The 26,793-nt window shown below is 36.1% G+C and overlaps 1 protein-coding gene across 1 annotated transcript in view; it reads left to right on the top strand.

Moving 5' to 3' along the window:
• Positions 1-5,101: 5,101 nt before the first annotated feature.
• Positions 5,102-26,793, top strand: part of LOC109064330 (unconventional myosin-X-like) — a 47,634-nt gene continuing 25,942 nt past the window's right edge. The window contains 2 exon segments of the mRNA XM_042755029.1: positions 5,102-5,258; positions 21,360-21,458. Coding sequence (XP_042610963.1) covers positions 5,238-5,258; positions 21,360-21,458 — 120 coding nt within the window. The 5' untranslated portion in view covers positions 5,102-5,237.

Here is a 26,793-nt window from a genome sequence, read left to right as displayed (position 1 = left end):
TGTCTATTGCAGAACCATTATACCTCCAGACACAACACCCAGCACTTAACTATAGCATTTACAGTCTCATGCCTGTCTAGCTCAATAATGGCTATTGATTTATCCAAGATCAATGGTGAAGAAGTGCACTAGCTTGTTTCTCCTAAATGTCTACATTTCCATCAAAATATCAGAACTTTGGTTCTCAGTGGTGCTTGACAAAGCAGTTTGTTGTCACTATTATTATTGCTTATACTTTGGGTTATGGATCCAAACAAACCCCTAACCCCTTTTAATCATTTATTTTTCAAGTGATCAGATCTGCCCTTGCTGAAGATGAAATGTTGCGTCTTTTTTTGCCTATTAATCTTTTTTTTATTATTATTATTATTATAACATTCAAAAACATTCATTTTATTGTGTGGACATTTTTTTATTGAATGTTTATTTTTAAAATATTTTCTCAAATAACCTTTTTTTAAACACAGATAATGTGTTTTTTTTGTTTTTGTTGGCTTTCCTAGATATCTATTCCACTATGAGAAGTGGAATTGTCAGACTTTGTCAGCTTTATTTTGACATCTTCGACATTGTGTACTCTCATGTGGAATAAATGTACATGAGAGTGCTCTGTCTAAACCTATATCTGATTGTGTCTTTTTTGACCATTGTCACAGTGAGATGAACACATCTGCAGGCAACTGATCTTAGGTAATTAAACAAAAACATTATATGCTATTTCAGTTACTGAACAGAACTAGGAGAGTGAGAGCAATAGTATAGGCCTATTGCAAGGGGTGCAGTAACATTTTAATCTGTTCCTATTCTGCCATAGACAAATAAAGGAAAATCCCATTACAAGAAAGCCTCTGTTTATTCACTGAATGAGAGGGATTTATGCTGATGGCAATTGGCTAGTGCCTTTGATTGACACTAATCTGTTTGTTTCTCACTAAATGATAACAACAGGTATCGACAAGTTTTTCTTTACTACTTTCTGATTCAGCACTAAAACATCGGGCTGCCGAGAGGAGACGGCATTTTCAAGTGAGAAGGTTCAAGCCTGAATGGGTTTTAAGAGAGCAGAAAAGATTGTGGCTGTTTAACTAATTCTCAACTAAATGCTTGTACCAGTTGTTGAGCTGGGTCATTCAAATGCCACCATTCTTTGGAATGGTGTTAGTACTAACCCATTGGTCTGAACTCAATGGGGCTGCAAAACTGAAACTATTTTCTATAATCCAGCCCTGCAGTGACTCAGATGGAACCTTAGACAGTCCGAACGGTAGAACAGAAAATAAATCCTCTCTTCGTCAACATGCCTTTCATACTACCAACTGAAGTCAACATCACAGCCCCATTACAAAAAAAAGGACTTATTTTATTGGCATAGCAACCGTGGTTTGTTATATGGTTACATAACTTATCAGTGGTGCCCAAGCTGCTATGATGATTGTCTTTTGTCTCTCAGTTTGCTTTACAAATAGTTTTTTTCCATAGGCACAATTCAGAATGACTCCTTTTTCACAATAACAAGTTGAAATTTGAATTTAATTGGCCACACCTACAAGATGTATAATTAGAATTTGAATCAGAAAAAAGAGGATTGTACTGTATAATAAATAAATTCAATCCAATGATAAAACAGGGATTTATGCAACATGTAAATGGTCTTACGTAATGTTTACATAAAAACTATTTCTATAGGTGTCATTTTAAAACACTGATTATTAAAATTATGTGTATATGTTTTGTTTTACCTCCATTTTCATTTTTGTAGAAATTTAAATTAGATTAGGTTTTCTATTAAATAAAAAATGTAAATGTTCTTGCTTAATACAAATTTGCATAGGTGAAATTTTAAAGCATTGATTATAAAAAATCATCTAATGTAAATTAGATGTAAATGCAAATTGAAATTATGTTTTCATGCTGTTTGTGCTTTTAATTCTATACTTTTAGATTAGAATTCTGTATTCTGTTTACTTTAAATTTTAAATTATTTTATATTTTAAAAAAGCCATTCTCAGTTAAAAATAATTGTTAAACAATTTAAAGTCAAATTATGCAGTCTAAAATCTGCTTTCAATTTTCTACATTCAATTTGAAAGTACAGTATGTGGAATTTAAAAGAATTGTTAATTAAATTCTAAATGATGCACAACCCTTTAATCCCTGCAAATGTAATCTGGTCCTATTGCACAAAAACCAGTTCGGTGGGACATCTGTGATGGTCCAACCGCAGGGCTTGTCATTTAGTGTATCACATTTTTCTTTTCTACATCTGTCTATCCACTTACAGTGACATCACCCTGAGAGTCCGATTGATTGTCACATTAAAATGACATTTGATTCCGAAGTACACTTTTGGGATATGGCTCTCAGTTTTCTACTTTTTCTCTGTCTCTTGCTCATCTGAATTGTGCCTGGAGCACTATCAACTGGATCTTGCTCCCCAGTTTGTGACTTTACTGTTTTACTGTTTTAGAGGACTTTATGAGCATCATGCAACACATGCTTGTTGAAAGCAAAGCATCAGGTGAATGATTAAGAAGTGAAGCCTTTTCATGTTGAATTGAGTTGTCACAGTGGGAGAGTGATGATAGTAGAGGGGGAACCAAGTGGAACTGCCTCCAACACTTAAAAATAAAGCAGCCCCATTCAGCAGGATGTAACAAAAGAGACAAGCTAGATTTGAACGTGAGGCTCTGTTACAGTGGTGTGACCCCAGCCCATGTCCCACAACGGGAGGCGAGGGATAAAAGGCTGGAGGAGACAAAGAGGCGACTGCAACACGGGTGGTGTGCTGCAGGCTACACCGCTTACTAGGAGGCTCCTAAAACCTCCAGGGCCTCCACTGACAGGCATGAGGATACAATAGAGAGGCCTGGGAAGGGGAGGATCAGACTTGGGTAGAGTAAGCTGCATCTGGGCTCTATAGTTTGACCGTCTGGAGCACAGGCAAGCTTCTTGCCATCACATGAGTGGATAGTTTTGGCAAGCATAAATGGATGCTCATATATATATATATATATACTGTATATATGTTTTTTTTATTCAGAAAACCCTGTCAGTGTGAATATGCTATCAGTATGGAAAGGCATTTTTCTTTGCAACTGGAGGTTTTTATATTTCCTAATTTCTCATTAGAAAATGATGAATAGAAACTTAGAAATGCGAGATGCTAAACTCACAATTCAGAGAAAATGTAAATGAAAAAACATAAATGCGCAATTGCATTTTTTTTTTTTCACAATAAGAATTTCTTCTCAGAATTGCCAAATTTATAAACCTACAGTTGAGAGTTGGGGGGTGTAAAATGAGCATTGCTTTCATTGATGGTGATGTATGTGACCACAGGGATTTCACATTGTTGTCTTCACAGCTTCTGTTTGTCAGATGGATACAGACATCAATCTTCAGTGTACATCTGACTCTGAAGCACACATAATGTATAAATCATACTTTTTTTTTTTACTGCTGATGAGGCATACTTGCGTGTCATGAATATCATCTAAGACTTTTCTACATCTGACACCATCTGAACCTGATACTGTTGATTTTTTTTAGCCAGTCGAACAGTTACAAGTTACATTTAGCTGGAGGCACTGAATTTTATTAGTCGAAAGACACATATTCAAATAGGTTAAGGAAAAAGAATTAAAGTATTCAAAGATGTTCATTTGGACCAAAAGAAAAAAAGATTGTTTGTGTATTATATGTAGAACCCCATAATTTAAGAAAAATAAGCCGTTGAAAACCCCTGGCAGAAACGGTGAACAGTTAAATGCAGCAACATGGTCCTGTGAGGCATGACATTTCGTTCCACTGTACAGTATATCCACACATGTAGCGGAATGACAATAAAGCTCAACTTGAACTTGAACTTAAAGTCTAGCACAAATGTCATAAATTGATTTCCTGGAAGAGGTAACCCAGTGCTCATCATAACACTGCTCAATAAATGTAGTATTTTACATCTGGGAATGACGTGCAGTGCCACATTGCTCCAGGGATGCTATTAGGTGCTGAATGAAAAGTGTCAGTCAAATGGCTCATAATTCGTCAATCAATTTTTCATCAGTAAACCCTGCTCTTTGTGTCCCTTAAACTGAAAACATGAAGAATTACAACTCTTTCAAATTTACCAACATATCCATCCACAACTTAAACTAATGATTACATGCACTTATCTATATGTACAAAACTTTTTAATATGCATGTGCATTTTAAAATAGTTTAAAAAAAATTCATCTTGGACATCCTTATTTGTCACTGACACTAAACAATTTGACCGTTCTTCTTAGCTCACTAATGTCTGTTCTGTGCTGGTTACAGAATCCGGATTACAATTTTTGTTTCTCAAGCTGTGAGAGATAAGAGTTTAATGATTTAATACATCCACCATCTGCTTTATTTAACTTTTATGCAGAGACTAACCAAACTGCCCTACTTCATGCAGTTTTGAAGATGTTGCATATGAACTTGTTTCTCTGCAGGATAAGCCTGCAGACACTGCGACACCTTCTATATAATGTGTATGTGATGAGTGAATCTGCTCTACTCCACACCCACCGCATGAGTCTCACTTCAGATGTTCAAGGCTCATGCAGAAATATGTGTCAGTAGTGCTACCATGGAAACCCATCAGAGGGGCATCAGTACCACATCCAGCGCATGGGATTTCAGATCAGTTCATTCAGATAATGGAATCTTGCTAAATATTGAATTGTATTTAAGATACATTTAAGATGTTTAATATTGTTCAGAAATCAAATTCAGAATGTAGCTGAAATATATGTCATGTTTATTTCCGAGAATGCACATTTCCCTGAAATCTTAGAGATGCGATGGTAAAAAAGGGTGAACTTGGGGGGCTGGCTTTGCGGGCGGTGCGCCGCCCAACCGGAGATGCGCGAGCGGACACTGGCTCATTTGCTCTGGTGCGGACACCGGAGTCAGAGAGGCATGTGTCTGGACACCGGCGTTTCGATTAAGTAAAAAAGACACTTACAGAAACCAAACAGCTGAGCGTTTTTCTTTTCCCACCGGCTGTTATTTGCCAACGGCCGCTTGCCCGCGCCATCAGTTGTTTGAATTGGCGCTTCAAGCAGGACTGCAGCGCCCTGCTCTTCGTAAACATTCGTGAATGGAAAGCAGTTGCAGAACAGACTTACATCTTGTCAAACGTTTCTTCCTCGAATCCTCTGCAGTTTTGTGATTGATTAGCTGGATCCTCTTGCAGCTTTTGAGGGAAGATGGAGACCTTCTTCGCAGAGGTGTGGGCTCATTTTCTAACGAGGGAACGTGTCATTTAAATCTGTTATGCTTTATGTGCAATGCAAAAACAATAGATTGTGCGCTATTTGTGTGAAATAATTCCCCCGATAGTCTTATGATGTAAAAACCGGTGGATAATTCTCATTGGCTGTTCCTCTGGATGTTTGCATGCAATCCCATGTCTTCACATAACGGTGTCATTCCGTTTACATACAGTCGGTATATTGTTTATAATTTTCAAGTGCTTGATTAAAAGGAGCCAGTGCGTTATTTGACCCGCTGACAGTAGTTTATAGCGATGTCGCGTGCATCGGTGTCTCGCGCTCGCCTGGGCTGTGGCGCGCGTGAGGGGGAAGGGGCTCGCGCATTGAAGCAGAGGCAGGGTCTCTGATATGATGTTTCTGCAAGGCTTCTATGCAAGGTTTTACAAATGGTTTCATGCATCTACACTATTTGTTATGAATGAGATTAAATGTCTCTGATTCCAAAAAGCAGCGCCTGACTGTGTTGTCAAGGCTGTCCGGGCATAACTGAGATGATTTCCATATTCAGAGCGTTCACCTTCAGTCTGATAGGAACATATATGCAAGGGCTCATAATGAACCTTTCACCCTGAATGCATTGGTGGTTTTGTTTACCTGATCTGTATTCTGCAGGACAGGCCTCACAGCAGGTTTTTCATCCATTTTTTTTTCATTTTTATATGTCTGCTTCTCTCGCTTATCTATTTCATTTTATAGTACAATTAGATGCACAAATCCTACTCGATTGGATGATTCGGTAATTTCTCCTCTTTCTGTGTTAAATGAACACACTCTTTGCACACAAAACACCTGCATTTTTTATCTAATACTGAATTATGGTATCCTCATTAAGCCATTTATCCTCTTGAGCACATGCTATGTCTCTCAAATGGTTTTTAAGCAGTCAGCATTTAATTTGTATCAGAGTGGACAGCACCAACACTAGGCTTAGTGAGTAAATGACATTAACTGATGATGCAGACACTATGGATATTGTATTTATTAGATAGTAGAGCAAGAAATTGCTAAAGTAGGCTATGTGATGGCCCATAGAAACAGAACAGGAGAACATGATCTTTGGATCCTTCACAGGCTGCTGGAAGGGCCATTAATTTAATTTATGGGGCATTTACAGTGAAATCTGTATGTGGGTAATGTGGGTTCTTATTGCTGATCTTTCCAAGTGGTTCAGATAACTAGGATGCTTGTGATACATCAGCTAGAATCAGTATGACTAGATAGCTGGTTCTTGTCCATGAAAACTGGCTGCTAAGATGGGAGTTGTAGGTGGTGGGCAGGTGGTTCCAATGCAGTATTTAGTGTATTGCTTGCCTTAGTCAGTGTTAATATTGGGGTCAGAGGTCAAACTTCCCCCAAAAGAGTTGTGTAATGCTCGCCATTTTACATGGGGTAATACGTAAAAGGATGCAGTGGAGCACATTAGTCCCCTTAAAAAATCAAGACTTGACCTTCCCACTAATATCCTTATCTCTGCCTAGCATCCTAATGTGTCATTGCCCAGCAGCGTCTCAGGAGCCCAGGGGTGTTTTTCTTGAGATCCTTAAAGCTCAGTGACCCTTTAAAGCACAACGCACATGCACAAACTGCTCTCGTTCCCATATTATTCTCCCTCTTTCTTTCTGTCTCTCTTTTAGCACCCATTTCTCTGCTGTCTGCTCTGTGGGTGGCAGTTCAGGTTATCATTTTGGTGACTCAACAGTCCACACCTCCAGTCCCCACAGCAACACTGGAATGTTACTGGGTCACCCCATGGTCCTAGTGCTGGGCATTACATTTTAGAATCTCAAGCATGTGGTTTGGAATTAACTAGATTTCCGAAAAAAGAACTGACATTTTATAAAAACAACAAAATGATTATTAAGAAGTGTTATGATATGTGTCATTGTTTTAAAAATATTGCAAAACTTAGGCTAATTATGTTGTGGACCCACTTACTTTCTAGGCAATTTTCTAATGTAGGCCAGAGATTTATATATATAAGAATTAGTTCTGACCATATAATATAGCTCTGTTCAGATGAGAATTGGATGTGAAGGCCTACATCTTTACAGGAGGTTCTATTTTTTTTTTAATGCACCACTTTTTAAAATCTCAGTTCAAAAAACCTTATCCTCAAACTATCTGTTTGAACTAATACAGAAAATGTAAGTACTAATAAAGCATATCTAATTGGAGTACTGTTTTATTCAAAAACACCTTTAAAAAAAATGGTCTGGGATGTAACAGCTAAATGAACAGCCACAGATTTTTTTTCCCAATCTGGCTTCCTATGGTCCACAATCTGCCAATTTTTTTGCAAAACCAACCTTGACCTTGATGGCACTCATTCTTGACCGTGATAAAATTTAAACACTATGTGAGAGTAGCTGTAAATCCTCAAATGATAAATGTTAGAGAGGATATGCACACACAACACTCAATACTGAAAAGAGTGTCTGATTAAGTGTGCTGTATGTGTGTGTGTTGGTTTATTTTATATTTAATGTAATGGTTTGGATGGGTTTTTAATAACTGAAGAACCATAGTTTTAAAATATATATTTTCATTCAATTTTAATTTTGTTGTATTTTTAATATAACTTATTTTTTGTTGGTTTACACACACACACCCACACACACACACACACACACACACACACACACCATCTCTGAGCTAGCGCTGTTAAAACTGTAATCTATACATTTGAAGAGAAAACAAAAAGAGAGTGATTCAAAATGTGATCAGTCTTAATTTATTGTTGATTTTTCAGGTCAGATTATGGCTTTAGTATATTTCCATTATAGTCTTTTTGTGTCTGTGTGCACTTGCAAAAATGCTTGCAGATGTAATTGTGCCACTATGGCATGTCCACAATCTTGAAGCAAAGGCAACTGGAAGAGTGCCAACCCAAAATGTCTCTCACCAAACACAAAGACCTATTTTTAAAGATAGGGCTGGGGGTGAAATGTAGAAAAAGGACAGGAAGTCAGAGAAAAGAGTGCTGAAAGATTGAAGAAAAGAACTAATAAAAGAAGAAATCTAACATAACAAACATCGACTATCTCTGAGCTTCTGAATGGAAAGGATGTTTGCATACACAATTTACATTTTTATGGCTATTGGCTTAACTGTAGAATTCTAGTATAGGAAATCTTACACATGAACTCATAATATATTGGTACCATATTACCAGAATTGTATTTTCATCTGTATTGGCCAGTAATACCATTTTTTATTGAATGCTAATATTTTGGAATTTAGATTATCTTTGACATCCACCAACATCTAATAATCTTAATTTTTTTTTTTTTACACTGTTGGTAGATTAATTATAATTTGTATTCTTGTGATGTTCTTGTGAAATTTTTAATGAATAGAGATGTGAGAATGTTATGTGATTTGCTGACAGGTGGCAGGAGCTTCAGCAGGTGTGCAGCTGTTTCACACAGCAGAAACTAAAGTTCATTTGATGTGTCAGTTGAGAAATCTGTATCATCCTTTATTACATGCATCCCAGGTCAGAGCAGAATTCACGTTAGCATCCTTTCCTCCTCGTGGTGACATGAATTGTGTGTCCTCTCACGCTCTCTGCGGTTCTGTGTCCCTGCATGGTTCTGAGAAAATCAGCCACTGGAGATGTGTGACCTATATTTCCTCAGCAGCTTCATTTGAAGCGAGTGCCTTGATTCGTTCCAGTGTGAATCTCTCCCTTTTCCTTTCTCTGTATACTAGTCTCTCTTCAACATTGCTGTCTCTCCTCTCTTTTGATGAATCCATTTCCGCAATGCACTAATTTCTCAGGTTGTTTGAAGTACTGGGCTTTAACTTTGACTTTCTTTTTTTAAATGATCTTTTTTTATCACATGCTGTAGGCCTTTGGAAAAGATTGGATACCATCAGTTTCTATTCCCCTTTTCTTTTCATCATTCTTCTTTGCTTTAAGTTTTTGTCATCTTTACACTTTTTTGGTTTGATTGTGTTCCGTGTTTTCATAGTACTAAAGGAAGCTCTTAGAGATATTCTGTCTTTTTTTTTTTTTTTTTATTTTTTTTTCCCTTGCACTTGTTTGGTTGCTGTTGAATAGCCTAAATGAGGTGTGATTGTTGTACTGTGTGTATCACAGTTGCATTGTGTGTGTATGTGTGTGTTTACTGCCTCTTAACCTGGAGAGGTTTTCTTTCCTTCAAGGGGATCAGTGTCGATCACTAAGTGTCAGATTCTCATTATCAGGTTAGAAATTGCATCTCTTATGGATTCTTGTGAGGTTTTAATTGAACGTTGACCACTTAGACTTTAATAGCATCTAACATTAAGGATAATGGTAGATTGTTGAAGTAGCATTGTGTTCTACAAAGTGAATCTGAGTGCATTTTTTTTATATTGGTATAATCGAAATAATTTTTTTTTCTGGATGTGTTCAGTTTCGCTATATACAAAATTAAAAGAAATTAGTATTTTAATGTGCAGAACACTGGTTAGCTTTTACTGACTGCAGAAATTGTGAATTTTAAAAATCCTATTTTTTATTCATAAAACTAAATTAAACATTAACTAAATATATTTAGTTTTATCTTAAGTAAACATTCTACTTTAAAAGCATGTATAATTTAACTTTTGCTTGTCAAATAAAATCTTTTTAGTTGGTATCAATGTCAGTTTTTGTCTTTGGGAAAATAACTATTTTGATTAATATTAAATAAAAATATATTTGTGGTTGGGGGATGAAATAAGTGAATTTGGCTGTAACAAATTAAAAACTTGATCCAAAGTATTTTTTTGTGTGTGTGTGTATAGCCATGTAATAAGCAAGCTAATGTTTCCTGATCCACCTTGTCAGGATTTATTTTGCGATAATGATTTGCTGACTGTACAGTATATTAATATTCCTCCTTTGGTTCCAGTTCACCCACATAACCATATTATAGGATCATGAGCAGGACATACAGTGACTATGAAGGCTTTCAGAATCAGGATGGAGACAGAGACACAGAGAAAGACTGCATGTGTACACGCTTGTGTTTTTTTCAGTTAGAGAGACCAGCAGAGAGAAGCACTGAGCAAAGTTGTCTCTCCTGACCCAGATCAGCCGCCTCCGCCTGCCTGTGAAGAGCAGATCTGACAGACCGCTCCAGGGCTCCAAAAGTGCAAATCTCTTTCTACCACTGATGCACGTGTGCCCCTTCCTGTGTCTCCATGCCTTCTTTTCCTCTCTAACTGTACATTCTTGGCATCATTATATGGTCTAGTCATTGTTCCGGTCCCTTGTGTATAATTAGAACGGTCGCTCATGAAGTCTCACTCGTCTGGAGTGATAACTTTTTCTTTTATTCAACTCATCATCTTTGAGACCATCAGAATATGAAGTAAGCCCCATGCAGAGAGAAACATGGGTGCCTCAATCCCAACGTTAAATCTCAGCCTCTGATCATTGCAGGGTTTTACTGAGGCATATTTTAGCACTGGGGGCTACTGAAGACGAAGGGTTACTTCAGCTGTGGATAATAAAAGATACTCTTCATTTCTGTTAGGAAAATATAGGTTTGTATTGTCTGGCCACATGTCACTGAAATTAAAGGGATAATTCACCCAAAAAATTAAAACTCTGTCATCATTTATTCGTGTAAACACATACAGCACATATATAACGCACACATTATTGTGTCTACTATAGGTGTAGGTATGTGTGTTGATCATTGTTTCAATGTAAATAAAAGACTTCATTAAACCTATTTATTATATAAGGAAATCATATTGTTTCACAGGACTTAGATTAAGCTGCTCATTTTCCTGTTTATCCCTATAAAGCTGCTTTCAAACAATCTGTGTTGTATAAAGCACTATATAAATAAAGGTGACTTTACTTGAATTTGCATCATAAAATTAAAAAGTCATACAGGTTTGAAATTTCAAGAGGTGAGTAAATAATGACGTCATTGTCATTTTGGGTGGACTGTCCCTTTAAGCATAATGTCCATGTACCAAGCAATAGCCAATGGCTTTCACACAACATCATAAAGTATTTTTTGCATTTTTACTTGGAAACTGGATGTATAGTAACACACAAAATATTTATTTAGGATAATATTTATATTAAATCACTAAAAAAGCAGACGCCAGCTATGCAAAGAGATAGGAATGGGCTCAAAGTTTATTTTAGTAGACTAGTGAGGGTACAAGATCAGCTTATGTACAGTAGCTAAATTATATTGGGCCAGGTCATGAATATTTGAGATGCTTTTTACCCTCATTTTAACCTATTGTTAATGGGTATTCCCAAGGAAAAATGTATTGGTTTCAAATTGGTTTTAGTTGTTGAAATCCACCAGGTTCATGATTTTTGCCTTTTTTCAGCATTTGAAGTGTGAATTTCTTTTGTAGTATTTGAACAGCACACTGTATGTGTGTGTATGACGTATGCAGTCCTCACCTGAGACTCATCGCCATCTGTTCATACCAAGAGTGGAAATATGTGAAACCAGGAAAAAATAGATGGGGAACTTAAAAATTTGATGACATTATCAGTGTAATATTCATTAAAGAAACTCATATTTGGGGCACCATTTAATGTCTTATATATAGTCTGCTACTTTGGAATTTATCTTCTATGGTTTACATCTAGTTTTGTGTATTGAATCCTTAGGCAAAAGGTTAAAAAGGTTTGTGTGCATTTGCAATAAACCCCATAAGTTGAGAAAACCTATAAAACGTATTAACACAAAGGGTTTTCTTAGCTAACTGTAAGTAGTTTGTTGCAATCAGCTGAGGCACAGGTCTGACCTGATGTGGCCATGCTATCTGAGGCTAGTTTGGCATGTGCTATCAATACTCACAGAGTGGCTGTTAAGAGGTATTTCCACATAATAAAATCACATGGCTAATACTGTAAGTAGCTATTTATAGTTAGTTTTGTAATACAGTGTATAGATACACTACCAGTTAGGGGTCAGTAAGAATGGCAGTAAACACATTTATAATATTTATGTTTTAAATAAGCACTGTTCTTTTGACATTTCTATTTATCAAGGAATTCAGAAAAAAAAAATTCTGAAACTTTTTCCAGCATTTATAATTATCAGAAATGTTTCTTAAGCACCAAATCAGCATATTAGAATGATTTTATGGAGTCATGGCTGTTGAAATTCAAAACTAAAATCATGAATCTTTCTCATCTCAAGAATACATTACATTTTAAAATATATTAAAATGTTAAATTGGAGTAATATTACAATCACATTATTACTGTTTTTACTATATTTGATTTAATAAATACAGTCTTGGTGAGCATAAGAGTGTTCTTTAAAGAGCACCTTTAATGCCACTTTTTACAAGATATAATATAAGTCTCAGGTGTCCCCAGAATTTTTCTGTTCAGCTTGAAATACCCCACAGATCATTTATTAAATCATTTTGAAAAGGCCTATTTTGCATGGAAGCAGAAACATATGCCTACTGTTTTTGTGCATGTATCTTTAAATGCAAATGAGCTCCTGCTACCCACCCCCTTTTCCAGAATAGGGCTGTGCTTTTACAGCTTGTAACTGTTTGGTTTTGATTATCATGTCTATCTCCCTAAAATCATGTGTTTTAAAACTATGTCAGTTTAAACTTCTGATATACGGTTTCACAAAATTCTGAAGCACATGCACAGAAAGTGGCCGTCACACGACATGCGAGTATTAAACCAAGTTCTCTTTCATGTCTTATTGCGCTTAAACTGTCCAAACCTCACAACACATGAGTTGCAAAAACACAGTCGTTATGTCTTTGAAAGTAAAAAGCTGGGAATGAAATCACATTTTTGTATTAGATCTGTGTATTAAAGGCTTAGTTCACCCAAAAATGAATATTCTGTCATTAATTACTCACCTTCATATCGTTCCAAACCCGTAAGACCTTTATTCAACTTCAGAACACAAATGAATATATTTTTGATGGAATCTGAGAGCTCTCTGACCCTCCGTAGTCAGCAATGATATTACCACGATCAAAGCACAGAAACGTAGCAAGGACATTGGTAAAATAGTCCACGTGACATCAGTGGTTAAACTGTAATTTTATGAAGCTACGAGAATACTTTTTGTGCAAAAAGAAAACAATAACATATTTTATTCAGCAGTTCTTCTCCCCGAGTTACCATCTTCCGCCATTTTGGAGAGTACCTCTGAACATAATCAACTTATTGAGCGTTTTTTACATTCAGCATGCGCAGACTGTCTACTGAACGTAATCAGCATTGTTTATATTCAGTAGACAGCCGTGCATGCTGAATGTGAGCATGTGTGTACGTGAGGGAGAAATGTCATTATAAATGAGGTGGACAGTACACATACACAGACATTCTAAAAATACACACCTACGTTGCATTTGACCTTTCCATGCAACCTGCATGAGAGTATTTTTGATCCTCTGCAAAGACATTCAAAAATCTGTCCAGATTTTGTATCTGTGTATTAAATCATTAAATAATAATATTTCAACTTTAATATATTACCTACTGTCCTGTCCACTCCACTATTGCCCTAGTTCACACCCAGCACCTGCTGCCACAACCCTGTCCTTCTGTTGCCATGGCAGCCGTGTGCTTGTGCTAAACCCTTTGATGGAGAGGTGGCAGCTCGGTGGGATTACTGTAACGCAGCAGGTTATTATAGTGATTATAGTGCCCTTATAATGCTCACAAATGCCAGGGTCATCTGTCTGAATCTTCCAAGGGAAATCTAGTGGGAAATCACTCCTTTGTTATGTCTGTGAAACTGGACAAACTGCACAATGCTGTGTGTAGCCCTTTGGTAGATTACCAGCTTGTGTTTTCTCTTTCTTGCTGGCTGTAAAGACCTAGAATTATCAGAATGCAAACAGCTAGGCCCGCGATGTAATTAACTCCCTTTGTCATTAAAACTGCAGCTTTGGCTTTCCTGATTTAGCATCGCTCGTTTCCCGTGATTTCACCCTGCTGTGATTAGAGCCAAAATGGATGACTTCACGAGTGTAGCATGTTAAACCAGCACTTTTTTGGGTCACTTATTATGAGACAATGCTACAGTTGAATCTCATCCTTGTCACATTTTATACCAAAATAAATTTTAAACAATTGTTTGCACGAAGACAATTCTTTGAGTAGATGAGGATACTTTATACCATATATGAAGAAGTTCATAACATATATAAAATCCCCACAGTAAAATCTGTACATATTGTATATAATAAAATGCATGTTATATATTGTCGCTATATATGTCAACAATGTATTTTATTTATATATGCATATGCAACTTTATTAAAACAACAAAGAACAAACAATCTGTATGTTTATGTGTTTTTGTAATACATGTCTACCTTTTATATTTACTTTTTATATTTACATATAATATCAACATGTATTGATGGGTTTAGGGTGAATATACATGTACATGATATATGTATATTCACATGATATGTCCAAAAATGTATAGACTAGATATAAAGGCTATGTTAAAATATGGAAAAGTTTTGCTTCATATGCCATATTTCATAAATGGAAATATATATATTTAAGATACGTACGTATTTTATTTTGTGTATGGGCCATTAAAAGTCTGTTTCTCACAAAAAAAATATGTACATTTATTGTCCCTTACTGGAGTTTGGAAGCTTCAGCCCTTTTTCATAGAAAAGAGCTATTAGCAGGGAATTTGTCCTTTTATTTCTCCAAATAATTAAAGTCTTGTGGGTTTACAGCAACTTGAGGATGAATAAATGATGACAGAATGTACATTTTTTTGGAGCTATTACTTCAAGCAAAATCTTATAATATTCTGTTTTTAATTTGGGGTCCATCGACATAATTATTCATCCAAAAGAAGTGGGATCTGGTTTCTTAAAAATACTTAAACCTAAGAGCTCAAGAAGCAATCAAGTATGTAATCATTTATCCAGAGCTACCTAATAATGGTCTAGTGATGCATTTCCTTGTTTTCATACAGTAGATCAATTTTTCAGTATTAAAAGAGAGAACAATGCTGCACTGCCAGGACTTGCAGAAATGCTCCATACACTAACATCTGCTTTCTTCTGTACCTATAGTCCATAAACACACATTCCCACCCTGTCCAGCATGTCCACATCGATGGACAATTAACTCCTCTCCTGCCATGGTGAACCGCTTGACCATTTAGATCTCTGTCTTGCTCCTTTTCCAGATGCATAAATCTGTCAGCCGGTCGTTAAAAAAGACATACAGGAGAGGGAGTGAGAGAGGGGGTCTCCAGACAGGTGTCTCATTTCTTAGCCATCCTTATTTCTGCTCTTAAATCAAAATGGAGCCAGAGGTGTGAGAGACCATGTGAAGGACAGAGCGGGAGGGAGGAATGTATAGGATGAAGAGAAAAGAGTGTGAAGTTTGGGACTATAAAACAGCTCAGCACCTATGCCAGCCCATCATAACCTATAGCGGATAATCCTGCATTATATTATTATATATATATATATATATATATATATATATATATATATATATATATATATATATATATATATATATATATATATATATATGTATCACATATACATCTTTAATATCTGTAAATTATTTGCTTGTTTGAAAAGAATAAAATTTTGGCCAACTCTATAGCCAAATCAGTTTTTCTAAAATTATATTTATGTTTGGTTCAAACCTTAAGTTTTGTTTTAACATTAATTTTCCCAAAGACAAAAACATTTATGCAAAGTAAAACGATTATTGTTATTGATCTTGATCTTGAGAATGAAATGCCCCATAAAAGCAGTGTGTGTGTCTTTAGGGAGCGTCAATACGTTGGCCATAAATTAAAGGAGGAGTGGAGAGGCGTAGAAATGGTAAGCAAAGTCTAGCCTCCTCATCGTCTCTATTTTCTTCAGTATGGTGGGAATCTCTCAGGCACAGTTTTTAGTCTAACAGCTTCATTTATCATTAATTTCTCTCTGTCCTCTCTCTCCCATTCCCTCTCCTTCTGTCATGTATATTTGATAGCTGCACAGGAAGGGCAGTGTAATGGCATTTTCACACTATTATGTGTGAACATACATGAGGTTAGGAGACGAGAGTAAAACAGATAAGTGGGGAGGAAAGAAGAAGGGAAAAGGGTGAGAAAGAGGAGGTATACTGATGTATAGCTAATTGTCAGTTTAGCAGCAAGCTTATTTATTAGGATTTTAGATGAGGAATAAATCTCAATAAAAAAAAAACAAGAAAAAGACCCTTATGACTGGTTTTGTGGTCCAGGGTCACATTTGTGTCTTCAGGACAGAGTGCCAACAATAAGGACAGAAGCTTTTCAGATTACCTGAGCAGCTAAAATTCTCCCTACAGTGCAGAAAGATGGGCAGACTGTTAGCATTATAACTGAGTGTGTCTGAAATGGAGCAGAAATATCTCAGAATGGTTGTGCTGCAGTAACTGAGACTCCAGTGATGAACACTGAAATGTCAGCATGTTTCGGACAGTAGAAGTGGGTGATGGGATGCAGCATTTTCCCTGGGCCAGTGGGTTTGTTTTCCATTTACAGTCAATACTCTCCTTCTTTCTTTTGCCATTTCTCTCTCCATGTCTCCTTGTCCAGCTGTATCATGCTTGATTCGTAATACTCACATATATGCTTCTATTCTGCATTTTAAACACATTGCCAAGTGTGCCACTTCCCTAATGCTTTATTAATCCCTAAAGAATCATTCAGGCACTGTTCCACACATACTCCTTCTTCTCATTGTCAATGTTATTGTCTGCTGGAATTGGTAAACCCCTCACTGGAGGGCGATGAGAGGTTGAGAAGCTGTCTGGTGATGAATTACACTGGTCATTAGATGAAGGTTAATAATGGCAAGTATCTGTGCAGGGAGATTTTGAAAGCCAGTGATTTTCAAGGTTGTGCAGACGTTCCATTAAAGTTATTTGAAGGGGTTCAGTGAGTCTATGTGCTGTGGTTTACATAGTGTGACTGCAGTATTTAATGCAATTTAACAAGCCCAGATTTGCTGTGTTTGTTGGTATATGGCTAAACAATTTGGGCAATTTTTTTGATCATGTATCAGTATGGCTATAAAGTAATAATAATAATAACAACAATAATAAATAACTAAATAATAATAGTAATCATAATTTTTACATAAATTATAAAATATAAAATATTAAAATATGAAATAAAAACAATATTTCACTGTAGATTATTAAAAATACATATAAATGTAATATTATTATTATTTTTTGATTAATCATGCAGCCCTAAGGCCAGGTCATTATGCTGCTGGTTCCTCAGGGGCTGTATCTTTTATATAGACCCTCTTGCATACCCCCCCCCACTAAGAGCATGCTCTCCTTATTCCTCCACATATGTGTGTGGTTGGATGCTTTTTCAGAGGATGTGGCGGCTTTCTACTGACAGCTGTGCAAGAGCAACAGCAGAGTTATCTGTTGATGAAGATGTTGAATTCTTTCATCTCTGTTGTGTTCATGCATGATCACACACTCCTGCTCTCCATAGGGCCTGAGCTCTCATTAATGATTCGTTCGCTCAGATCGGGGCACAAACCAACAGCCTCTGCATCTGTGCTAATTACTGTAGCAGCTCCTGATCCTGTTAGAGATGCTATCTGCGTCTGTGTACAGCCAGGAGTTTCTGATAAGAACATGAAGAACGCTTGAGAGAAAGACAAGTCAAACATCAAGTCATTTTTTAATTTCTGAACTTCTTCCCATGCACACAATACACACAGTGGCAAAAAGCTGCACGATTAATTGAAATAAAACAAAAATCACGATATGGCTGAGTGCAATTTTAAATGGCAAAGACTGCAGTTAAATTAAATAAATACATGTGATCCGTGTTTCAGTGAGTGTGGCACTGTGTTCATTTACTCGCATGTAGCTCATCATCCAAGTTTCGAGCGGCAGGAAATTCTGTTGCATAAGAACTCATCCCTGCGTCTGCTCTGAGTTTTGGTTCCTTGTGTATTTAGGATGCACCAACCATCTTCCCAAACTTGTAATTAGAAGCACTTATAAACAGGCTGTAGTCAACAAAGGGGAAGCTTTATAGGCTCCTTATGCTGAGTTCACACTGCACGATTTTCAAAGTCGTCGGATCACCATTTTTTTTTTCACACTGCACGACCATCTGGGGTAGCATTCAGTTGCTGATGAGTTCACATTGCACGATGGATCGGTGACAGGAGGTTACACATTGCATGACAATAGAGTGAATTGGTGACAACTCTGTCTGGTCCGCAAACTTCATTTCATATAACTCCTCCCTGAACTTCCCGCTGTCCTGTATTTTGCCCTCTCATTGGCAGTATGCCATCGCCAATGTATCTTTCAGTCAGAACTCATTTCACACAGCAGGATTTTGAATCACTGACAGGTCCAGATATTTAGCATGCCAAATATTTCACGGGCGTCTGCGACACGTCAGCGATTCTCTCAAATCGCGTCTTTGATAATTCACACTGTGTGTTATTATTATTATTGTTATTATATTTATAGTAATATTGATATATAATCACAATCATAATTTTTTCAGAAAAATCGATATTAAATTTTTCCACAAATTGCAAGCCCTATATCTGTTTTTACTGATTTTCCACTTGTCACAGTTTCTTCCACGATTAAGACACAAGACCAGTTGCTGTTTTTGATACTGTTACATACAATATGTAAATGATCTTATATTAGCCTCTGTGAATAGCCATTAATATTAGTGCTGGCTTTGATAATTTCATTGCTAAATAATAAAGTCTTGGCTGTGGAGGGAGTTTTTTATTATGAATAGTACACTGAATAATTTTTTCCCCAAAAGAGCAGGGAAATATTTTTAATGTCTTTTAATGGAAATGAAATGTGTAAGTGTATGTAGCTCAGCTGTCTGTTGTAAGTGTTTTTCTGCCTGGTTTGGTTTCTTTACCCAGGGGCAGAGCAGCCTGTCTTTTGTCTTCACCACTGTAGTTCCTCTGACTGGAGGTGGGACGGCTCGTCATAGTCAACCATCTGTTGACAAAGAACAGTTTGCTTATTTATTGTCCAGAAATGCATGTGTCGAAGAGGAGGTCATCCGCTTCAAAATCAGTATGGCTAATGTCCATGTCTGGGAAACTTACACTCATTGTCTAGTTTGAGGTTTGGGGTGGATTTACACATTATTCTTTATTTGTTTGTGGGCAGGCATGAGTTTATGAGTCAAAATTTCAATTACATGCTTGTGTTGTCTAGCAGTGGATTTCTATGTTGTTGTCAAATCACCTACATATTTCAAAATACTCTTTAATTCCAGTAGAATAATATTTGTGAATTCTGTCAGGTTACCATTGTGACAGTTTACCTCATATAGGCTACTGTGAGTATTAAGGAATTTTGTCACAAAATAATAATGGAAATGGCAATGGATGTTTCTTCTGGGCCATTTAATGCTTTGAAAGTAATGTGTGATATTTTTTTGTTGAAGCTGGTGATTGTGTATTGAGTTTCCTCTTTGAAGCTAAGGGCTTATCGATCTGTTTCCCAATTATTAGTAGTTAACTTCATACAGCAGGCCATAATTCAGTGCGCACACAAAGAACAGCACTTTACTGTGGAGAAGAGCAGGAGGACACATCCAAAATAATAGCATTGCTCACTGTGTGTTATTGCATTTACAAAATTATAATGTGGGCAAATTTAGTAATGCACAAACCTCCTAAGTCTGAAAACCTTTCATACTTCATTTGTAAGTGATTAATTAATTCTTTAATATTCTGAAATATTATGTGAGAAATGTTGTTGGGTCATTCTATTAAACATGTGCCTTGTCCAATCTGATGGTGAGATCATCTTTGAAGTATAATTTTTGTAAGGTTTTAAAGGGGGTCCTATTATGCTTTTTCACTTTTTCAACTTTAGTTAGTCTGTATTGTTGCTGTTTGAGCATAAAAAAAATTTGCAAAGTTACAAAGCTCAAAGTCTACTTCAAAAGGAGATAATATAATGTATAATGTTATGTACACTTGTATATGTATATAATGTACACTTGGTGTAGAATTTTACAATGCTATCTCACGACCAGTTCTTTACGTATTTTATTAGGTGGTTAATTTGTAAAAATTTGTATGACTTCACTCGTACGATTTTGTTTGATTTCTGTAAGGATTCAGTTTAAGGGTGGTCATTCGCATGAATTCCTACAAATTTGGCACCTTGTAAAATATACTGAAAAAAAAAATTATACTAAATTTTTCAAGATAAGTGGTTGCAAACAATTTATTTTAGCTACATTAAAAAAATTAAAACTTAAAAATATATAAAAAAAAATGATTTCAACCAAATACATCAAAAAAAAATTAAATTCAACCAATCACCTTAAAAAAATTGTAAATCCAATTATCACAAAACGTACAAATTTATAATTGCCATGAAATTGGGTTGGATTTGCTTTCAATAATTAAACAATTTTCACTCAGAAATTGCAAGTACATTTCATAAATAAGTGGCAAGTGAAGTAACAAATTGAATGAAACAAGAAATTTTGAAGTACAAAGACCCTAATGACAAACATAACAAAACAACAGTTTGGTAATGGTAAAACAATATGCTGTAGTGTTTAAAAAAAAAAATTATATAAATCTTTTTTATTTTAAAAATTATTTATTTTAACAGGTCTGATATTGTAATACTATGATCCTGTAAAAATCACCCAGTTTTTTTTTTTTTGGGGGGGGGGGGACTGTGCTTGTGTCTCTTTAAACTTTTTCTTTTATACATTTTACTTTATAATGTGCTCTGAGGGTATCAGTTTGGCCTTTACCTCACTGCTTTGGAATAATAAAAGGCTAAAAAAAACACTTTTTAGGCTTGAATCAGACTTTTGTGCTCAGAGACATGTCTAAGCTTTGTGTGTGGGCATCTGTGAGTGTTTAGAAATGAAAAGCCACCCACACGTAATCCTGAAAGTCATACATTTCAGCAGTGAATGACTACATGAAGATTTTGTGTTTTATTGTTGTGTTTTATGGTTATGTGGCTCTTACAAGCAACTGGGACATATAATCTGGGATTGTGCTGGTTTGTGTCTGACTGCTTTTGTGTGTATTTTGCAGGGTTCTCGAGTGTGGGTGAATCATAAAGATCAGCTGGTCCCGTCTACAGTGAACTCCTTTGGAGATGGAACCCTGGTGCTCACCACTGACTACGGGGAGGTAAGACTCAGCAATCTGTCATAAACACACACACATGCAAACACACAGATGTTGCCCTTTATGGCTGAATGGGTGTTGTGTGAGTCAGAGATTACGCTGGGTTAGTATTGTGCTCTGAATGTCATAATAACAGGGCTGAGGAGCTGTGTGTGTGTGTGTGTGTGTGTGTGTGTGTGTGTGTGTGTGTGTGTGTGTGTGTGTGTGTGTGTGTGTGTGTGTGTGTGTGTGTGCATATGCATGTTTGTGTGTGTATGTCTGCCATTTGCATTTCTGAGGCTAAATTAATGCATTCATAACTGACCATGTGAAAGAGACTATATCATATAACGACCATAATGCACTCCTCCATTCTACATGAGCTTTTGGCCAGTTCTGGTGCAATGTTATATATGCAGATAAATAATCACAGAATAATCACATGATCGAAAGAGAGACAGAGAAGAAGAGATAGAACACTCTTCTTTTAGTGCAGAGATGTCCACTAATATTTGCTGTCATGGTAACAGGGTGTCCTTTGAAAGGTGATGCAGCTGGAGAAAATTTTACTAGACCCTTCCAACAAACCAGTGCTTATAACCTTCTGGTATAACTGGACATGCAACAATGTCATATAGAGTCTGAAAAATACCAGTAAGCCATTGTAAGGAAATAGTGTTGCTTTTGCATTAGCTTCCCACAATTAGAACATGCTAAGTTAATTTTTAGATAGATAGACGTATATTTGATCTTTCTCTAAATATACCGAAAATTTCCAGCAAATTCTATTCTGTTAGATTAATCACAATTCTTTACATGTTCGGCTTTATCTGCATACACTGAAGTACACTATCAACATGCATGCATAGAGCACATCAAATATAGTAAACAGAAGCTCTTTTTGTTTTTTAAAATAATACACACTTTTAAAGGGGGGGTGGGATCTGATGGTAAAAGAGTAAGTATCAACTGAATTTACTGTATATATATTTACTATATAGCATATCTCAAACACTTGATTGCTTGTTTCGTCAAAAAGCATAATCTATATTATCGTCCAGCTCTAATCTATTAAATGCTAGTATGAGGCTTGAAGACATAAAGATATTATACACATCAAGATTTATTGTGAATATGCTTTGAAAAATATTGTGTTGTCAAAAGTGCTAAACAAATGAATGAAACTTGACAATTTGATTTAGATCTACTTAAGTTACATCCTTAGCCTATAAATACAGCTACCGTACAAAGAATACAATGTTAAATTTATGTTATATTGTCACATTCACACAGGATTGCAAGTTAGTCCAGTTAAAGCTTTAATTTTTACTGAACACTGAAGAAAGACCTCTTAGGTTCTATGCATAGTTTATAATAGTTTTAATACGTGCCTTATTCTGTCATCTCCATATAGAAATAAAATAAGCAGCTCCTCTTTCTCAAAGTACAGTTAACCTGCCATGAATTGCATCAGGGACTGAAAGCAGTAGCCATCTTTTGAGATGGTCTCAATTCAGCACTCTTTAAAAGTGATCTTAGTTTGTTGAATAAATACATCATAATTAATGCAAATCACTCTCAAACATCCAACAGTCACTTGTCTGATAGCTGTTTTGCCCTTCTCATGACTATGAGCAGATGACGTGGGAGCCTTAATATAGTTCCTTTATAAATGGCTTTCGTTTTATTCTCCGTACGTGGCACTATTCCAAAATTTAAAAATGGAAAATAAAGATTATATTATCTCGTGTAAAATACAGCTCAGAGAGATTTAATTCGTTTCTACAGTAAATACCTTTTGTCATTGTTATGGAGTCTGTGTCTGTCACATTTCTGTACAGATCAGTGATCAGAACTGCCTTTGTTTTGATGTTTAATTGTAATCAAATGGTTGTATTAGCAGTTAAACTCCTACACAAGCACTCAAAGTACTGATAGAGGTAGTAGTTTGTGATAGCTGGGGGTGTTGGAGCTGGCAGAGCTGTGATGTCAGGCTAATAATAACAGCTGTGCTGGCCTGGATTCTGCTCAGAAAAGGAGACTGCACAGCAGGGAAGGGTTATCTGTATGTACAGATGCATACAGGAAGCCTGTTTGCATTTGTGTTTTTGTCTACAAACATTTGTGTTTGTGGTGCATATATTATACTCATTCATGTGCATGCTTGGTAGGGGTGGGCAACATGGCAAGAATAACCTATCACAGCTTTTTTCAGGCAAGATCACAACGGTTTTTAGACTATTCTGCAATACTAAGCAGTACAGGAAACTCGTGTTCATATTTAAAAAACATGGCCATACAAGGAAACAAAACATCAAAGAAAAAAGAATGAAAGACCACTGGGTTGATATGACCAGTGGTGGACTCTGCTGAAGTCCTACATCTGTCATCAAGAATGATTTTTAAATGTGACTCTTTCTGATGGAGATGCACATGCGAACAGACATTAAGGAGAGAGTCAGTTGACTAATAGTTATACTTACTGAATTGTGATTATTATTTTTTAATGATTCCCAGTGTCTTTTTAAATCACTAAAGGGGAATTTGCACTTGATATTGCAGCTACAAATGTGTTTTAATTTTAGTGAGGTTTGAACTGACATGTCGTTGTTGGCAGTGCAACAGATTTGATCAAAGTGCTTGAGTAACTTTATGCAAATTGGCAGTGATGATGTCTACTAATGTCTACAGATCATGTGATCTGCTACAGTAGATGCTGCGTTTGAGATTGCAGTGACTTAATGCTTAATACTTTCTCCAATCCCAGTTTAGTATACAGACACGATGAAGTGATTTGTTAATTGATTTCACTAAAAAAGTATAAAAAGTGTGGAACTGTGGCACAATCAACACAATTTTTACTTGATATATTAACATTAACTTTAGAACTTCTGTTTGACCAACCAATGGCAAATGGAGGAAGTGTGGTAAAAAAATATATATATTTTTTTTTTGCAATTACAGTATGTTTGAAAAAAAAAAAACACCACAAAATTTTCTCACATGCTGTTTCAAACATGTATGCATTTCTTTATTCTGTAGAACACAAAAGATATTTTTTGGGGGAAAAAATCCATTCAGTGAAAGTCAGTAGGGTCCAATGACTTTCATTATATGGGCATAAACAGTTGTAATATTCTTCAAAATATCTTCTTTTGTGTTTCACAGAAATGAATAAGTGATATTTTTCCCACCAATTATTTGAAATGGGCATCTAAATTAACAGAATCCCTAAAATGATTCAGACTTTCCAGTTCAACAGCTGAATCCAAGGTAGGTTCCAAAAAAAAAAGGTTTAGGTTTTATCTAAGTCTGCATTTCCCCAGTATTTCCTGTATGCTGGTTACCTTGATGTTTCATGCCCTGAACACCAGAGAGCTTGTGCTGACATGAGAATATTCAGTAGCATTCTCTGCAGTAGTTCAAACCTCCATAAATCAATACACCTATCCAGCCTTCTGTTAGGTCTCAGGCAGCCTTTCCAGGAAACCCCAGCAGCCTCCATAATGTCTTCCTGGAGGTCTTCTCACCCATTGTTTTGGCCTTAAGGTCTTGGTCCAAAAGGGTAGAAAAATTGTTTTGCGTGTGTGGGGTATGTGTTTTGAAATGGCAACCCTGTCGGAGAATGCTGAATTTTTTATGTGGATTTTAAGGCATGGTATTGTACAGGGCTGGATGCAAAGTGACATCTCTCTCTCTTTTCCTCGCTTAATTTTTCTCTCTCTCTCTCTCTCTCGTTTCGGATTTGGTTAATAATTTAGTTAAGAATGGGAGTGACCCCATTCCTGCAGTGGTTCTGACCGAGTTACTGGGACAGTATGTGTGTGTGCTATGCATGCATGCATGCTTGTGTGGATTGTACATGTTTATTGAAACATTTCAAATATGTTCAAGAAAACACAACTAAGATATGCATATATAACCAAGATTAAAATTTAATGGTATGCAACCTGCTATGTTTTTGCAACATTATGAAAACATAAAAAATGTTGCATAAAAACATAATAAAACATAATAGAAAATCCTTGCATAATGCAAAACATATTAAAGGAATATTTCCCTCTAAAAATTAACATTTGCTGAAAACCTTCAGGCCATCCAAGATGCAAACGAGTTTGTTTCTTCATTGGAACAGATTTGGAGAAATTTAGCATTACATGACTTGCTCACATGTATGCAAGTGAATGAAGCTGTCAAACTGAGTCCACACAGCTGATAAAAACATCATAGTAATACACAAGTAATTCACACGACTCCAGTCCCTCAGTTAACATTTTGTGAAGTAAAAAGCTGTGTTTGTAAGCAAAAAAAAAAATCTAAAATTTGGCCAAAATATCAGTTCATAAACCATAATAATGTTTCCTCTGTGAAAAAGTCCATCCCCTGTTGTCCTCTCACATCAAAATCCACCAACTATATGTTGGCTATTTTCACTTATAAACAGTCCTTAATCTGTGCAAATCTCTCTCCTGATTCAGACGAAGCGACTTTTTCATTGAAGAAACCAATATTATGGATAGAGGACTCACATTTTAGCCAGAAGCAAAAGTTTAAAGTCAAAAACATCTTAATGATGAATTTGATTATTACAAACATGTAGCTTTTTGCTTCACAAGACGTTAGTTGATGGTCAGAGTATGGATGGAGATGAGGATGGAGTTGTTTGGATTACTTGTGGATTTTATAATATTTTTATCAGCTGTTTGGACTCTCATTCTGATGGCACCCATTCACTGCAGAGGATTCATTAGTGAGAAAGTCATGTAATGCTAAATTTATCCAAATCTGTTCTGATGAAGAAACCAACCCATTCACATTTTGAATGGCCTGAGGGTGAGTATATTTTCAGCAAACTGAGATTTTTGGGTGACCTATTCCTTTAAGGGATTAGAGTAAATGTGTTATCATAACCTTCTCATGACTTTGAAATGTTTTTGTAATGTAGTTATGCTAGTAGGGTTCTTCTGACTTTGTCACAGGGCTATATTGTGTTGGTACAGTTTGATTCCGTCATAGAAGGTTGCATTGTCAGCCTTGTCCTTTCAGGTTGAATTTGAGGATGTGAAAAAGGGCACTTATAATGTCAGTGGTCATAATGTTAGCCTTGTCCTTTTAGATTGAATAAGAATTTAAGTTAACGTGTTTGCATATTTTGTCAGTATATCAGTAATTCTGGTGTGTTTTCCTATATTTCTCTGTACACTCAAAAATAAAGGTGCTTAAAAGGTTCTTCACAGCAATGCCATATAAGAACCATTTTTAATTCCACAAAGAACCATTCAGGGGGATCTTTAAAGAACCATCTCTTTCTTACCTTTTTATAATCTGAAGAACTTTGTGAAACAGAAAGGTTCTTCAG

Source organism: Cyprinus carpio, unplaced genomic scaffold (genome assembly GCF_018340385.1).
Source record: "Cyprinus carpio isolate SPL01 unplaced genomic scaffold, ASM1834038v1 S000006627, whole genome shotgun sequence".
Classification (NCBI taxonomy): domain Eukaryota; kingdom Metazoa; phylum Chordata; class Actinopteri; order Cypriniformes; family Cyprinidae; genus Cyprinus; species Cyprinus carpio.
Note: the sequence above shows the minus strand (reverse complement) of the source record. Positions and strands in the feature narration are given on the sequence as shown.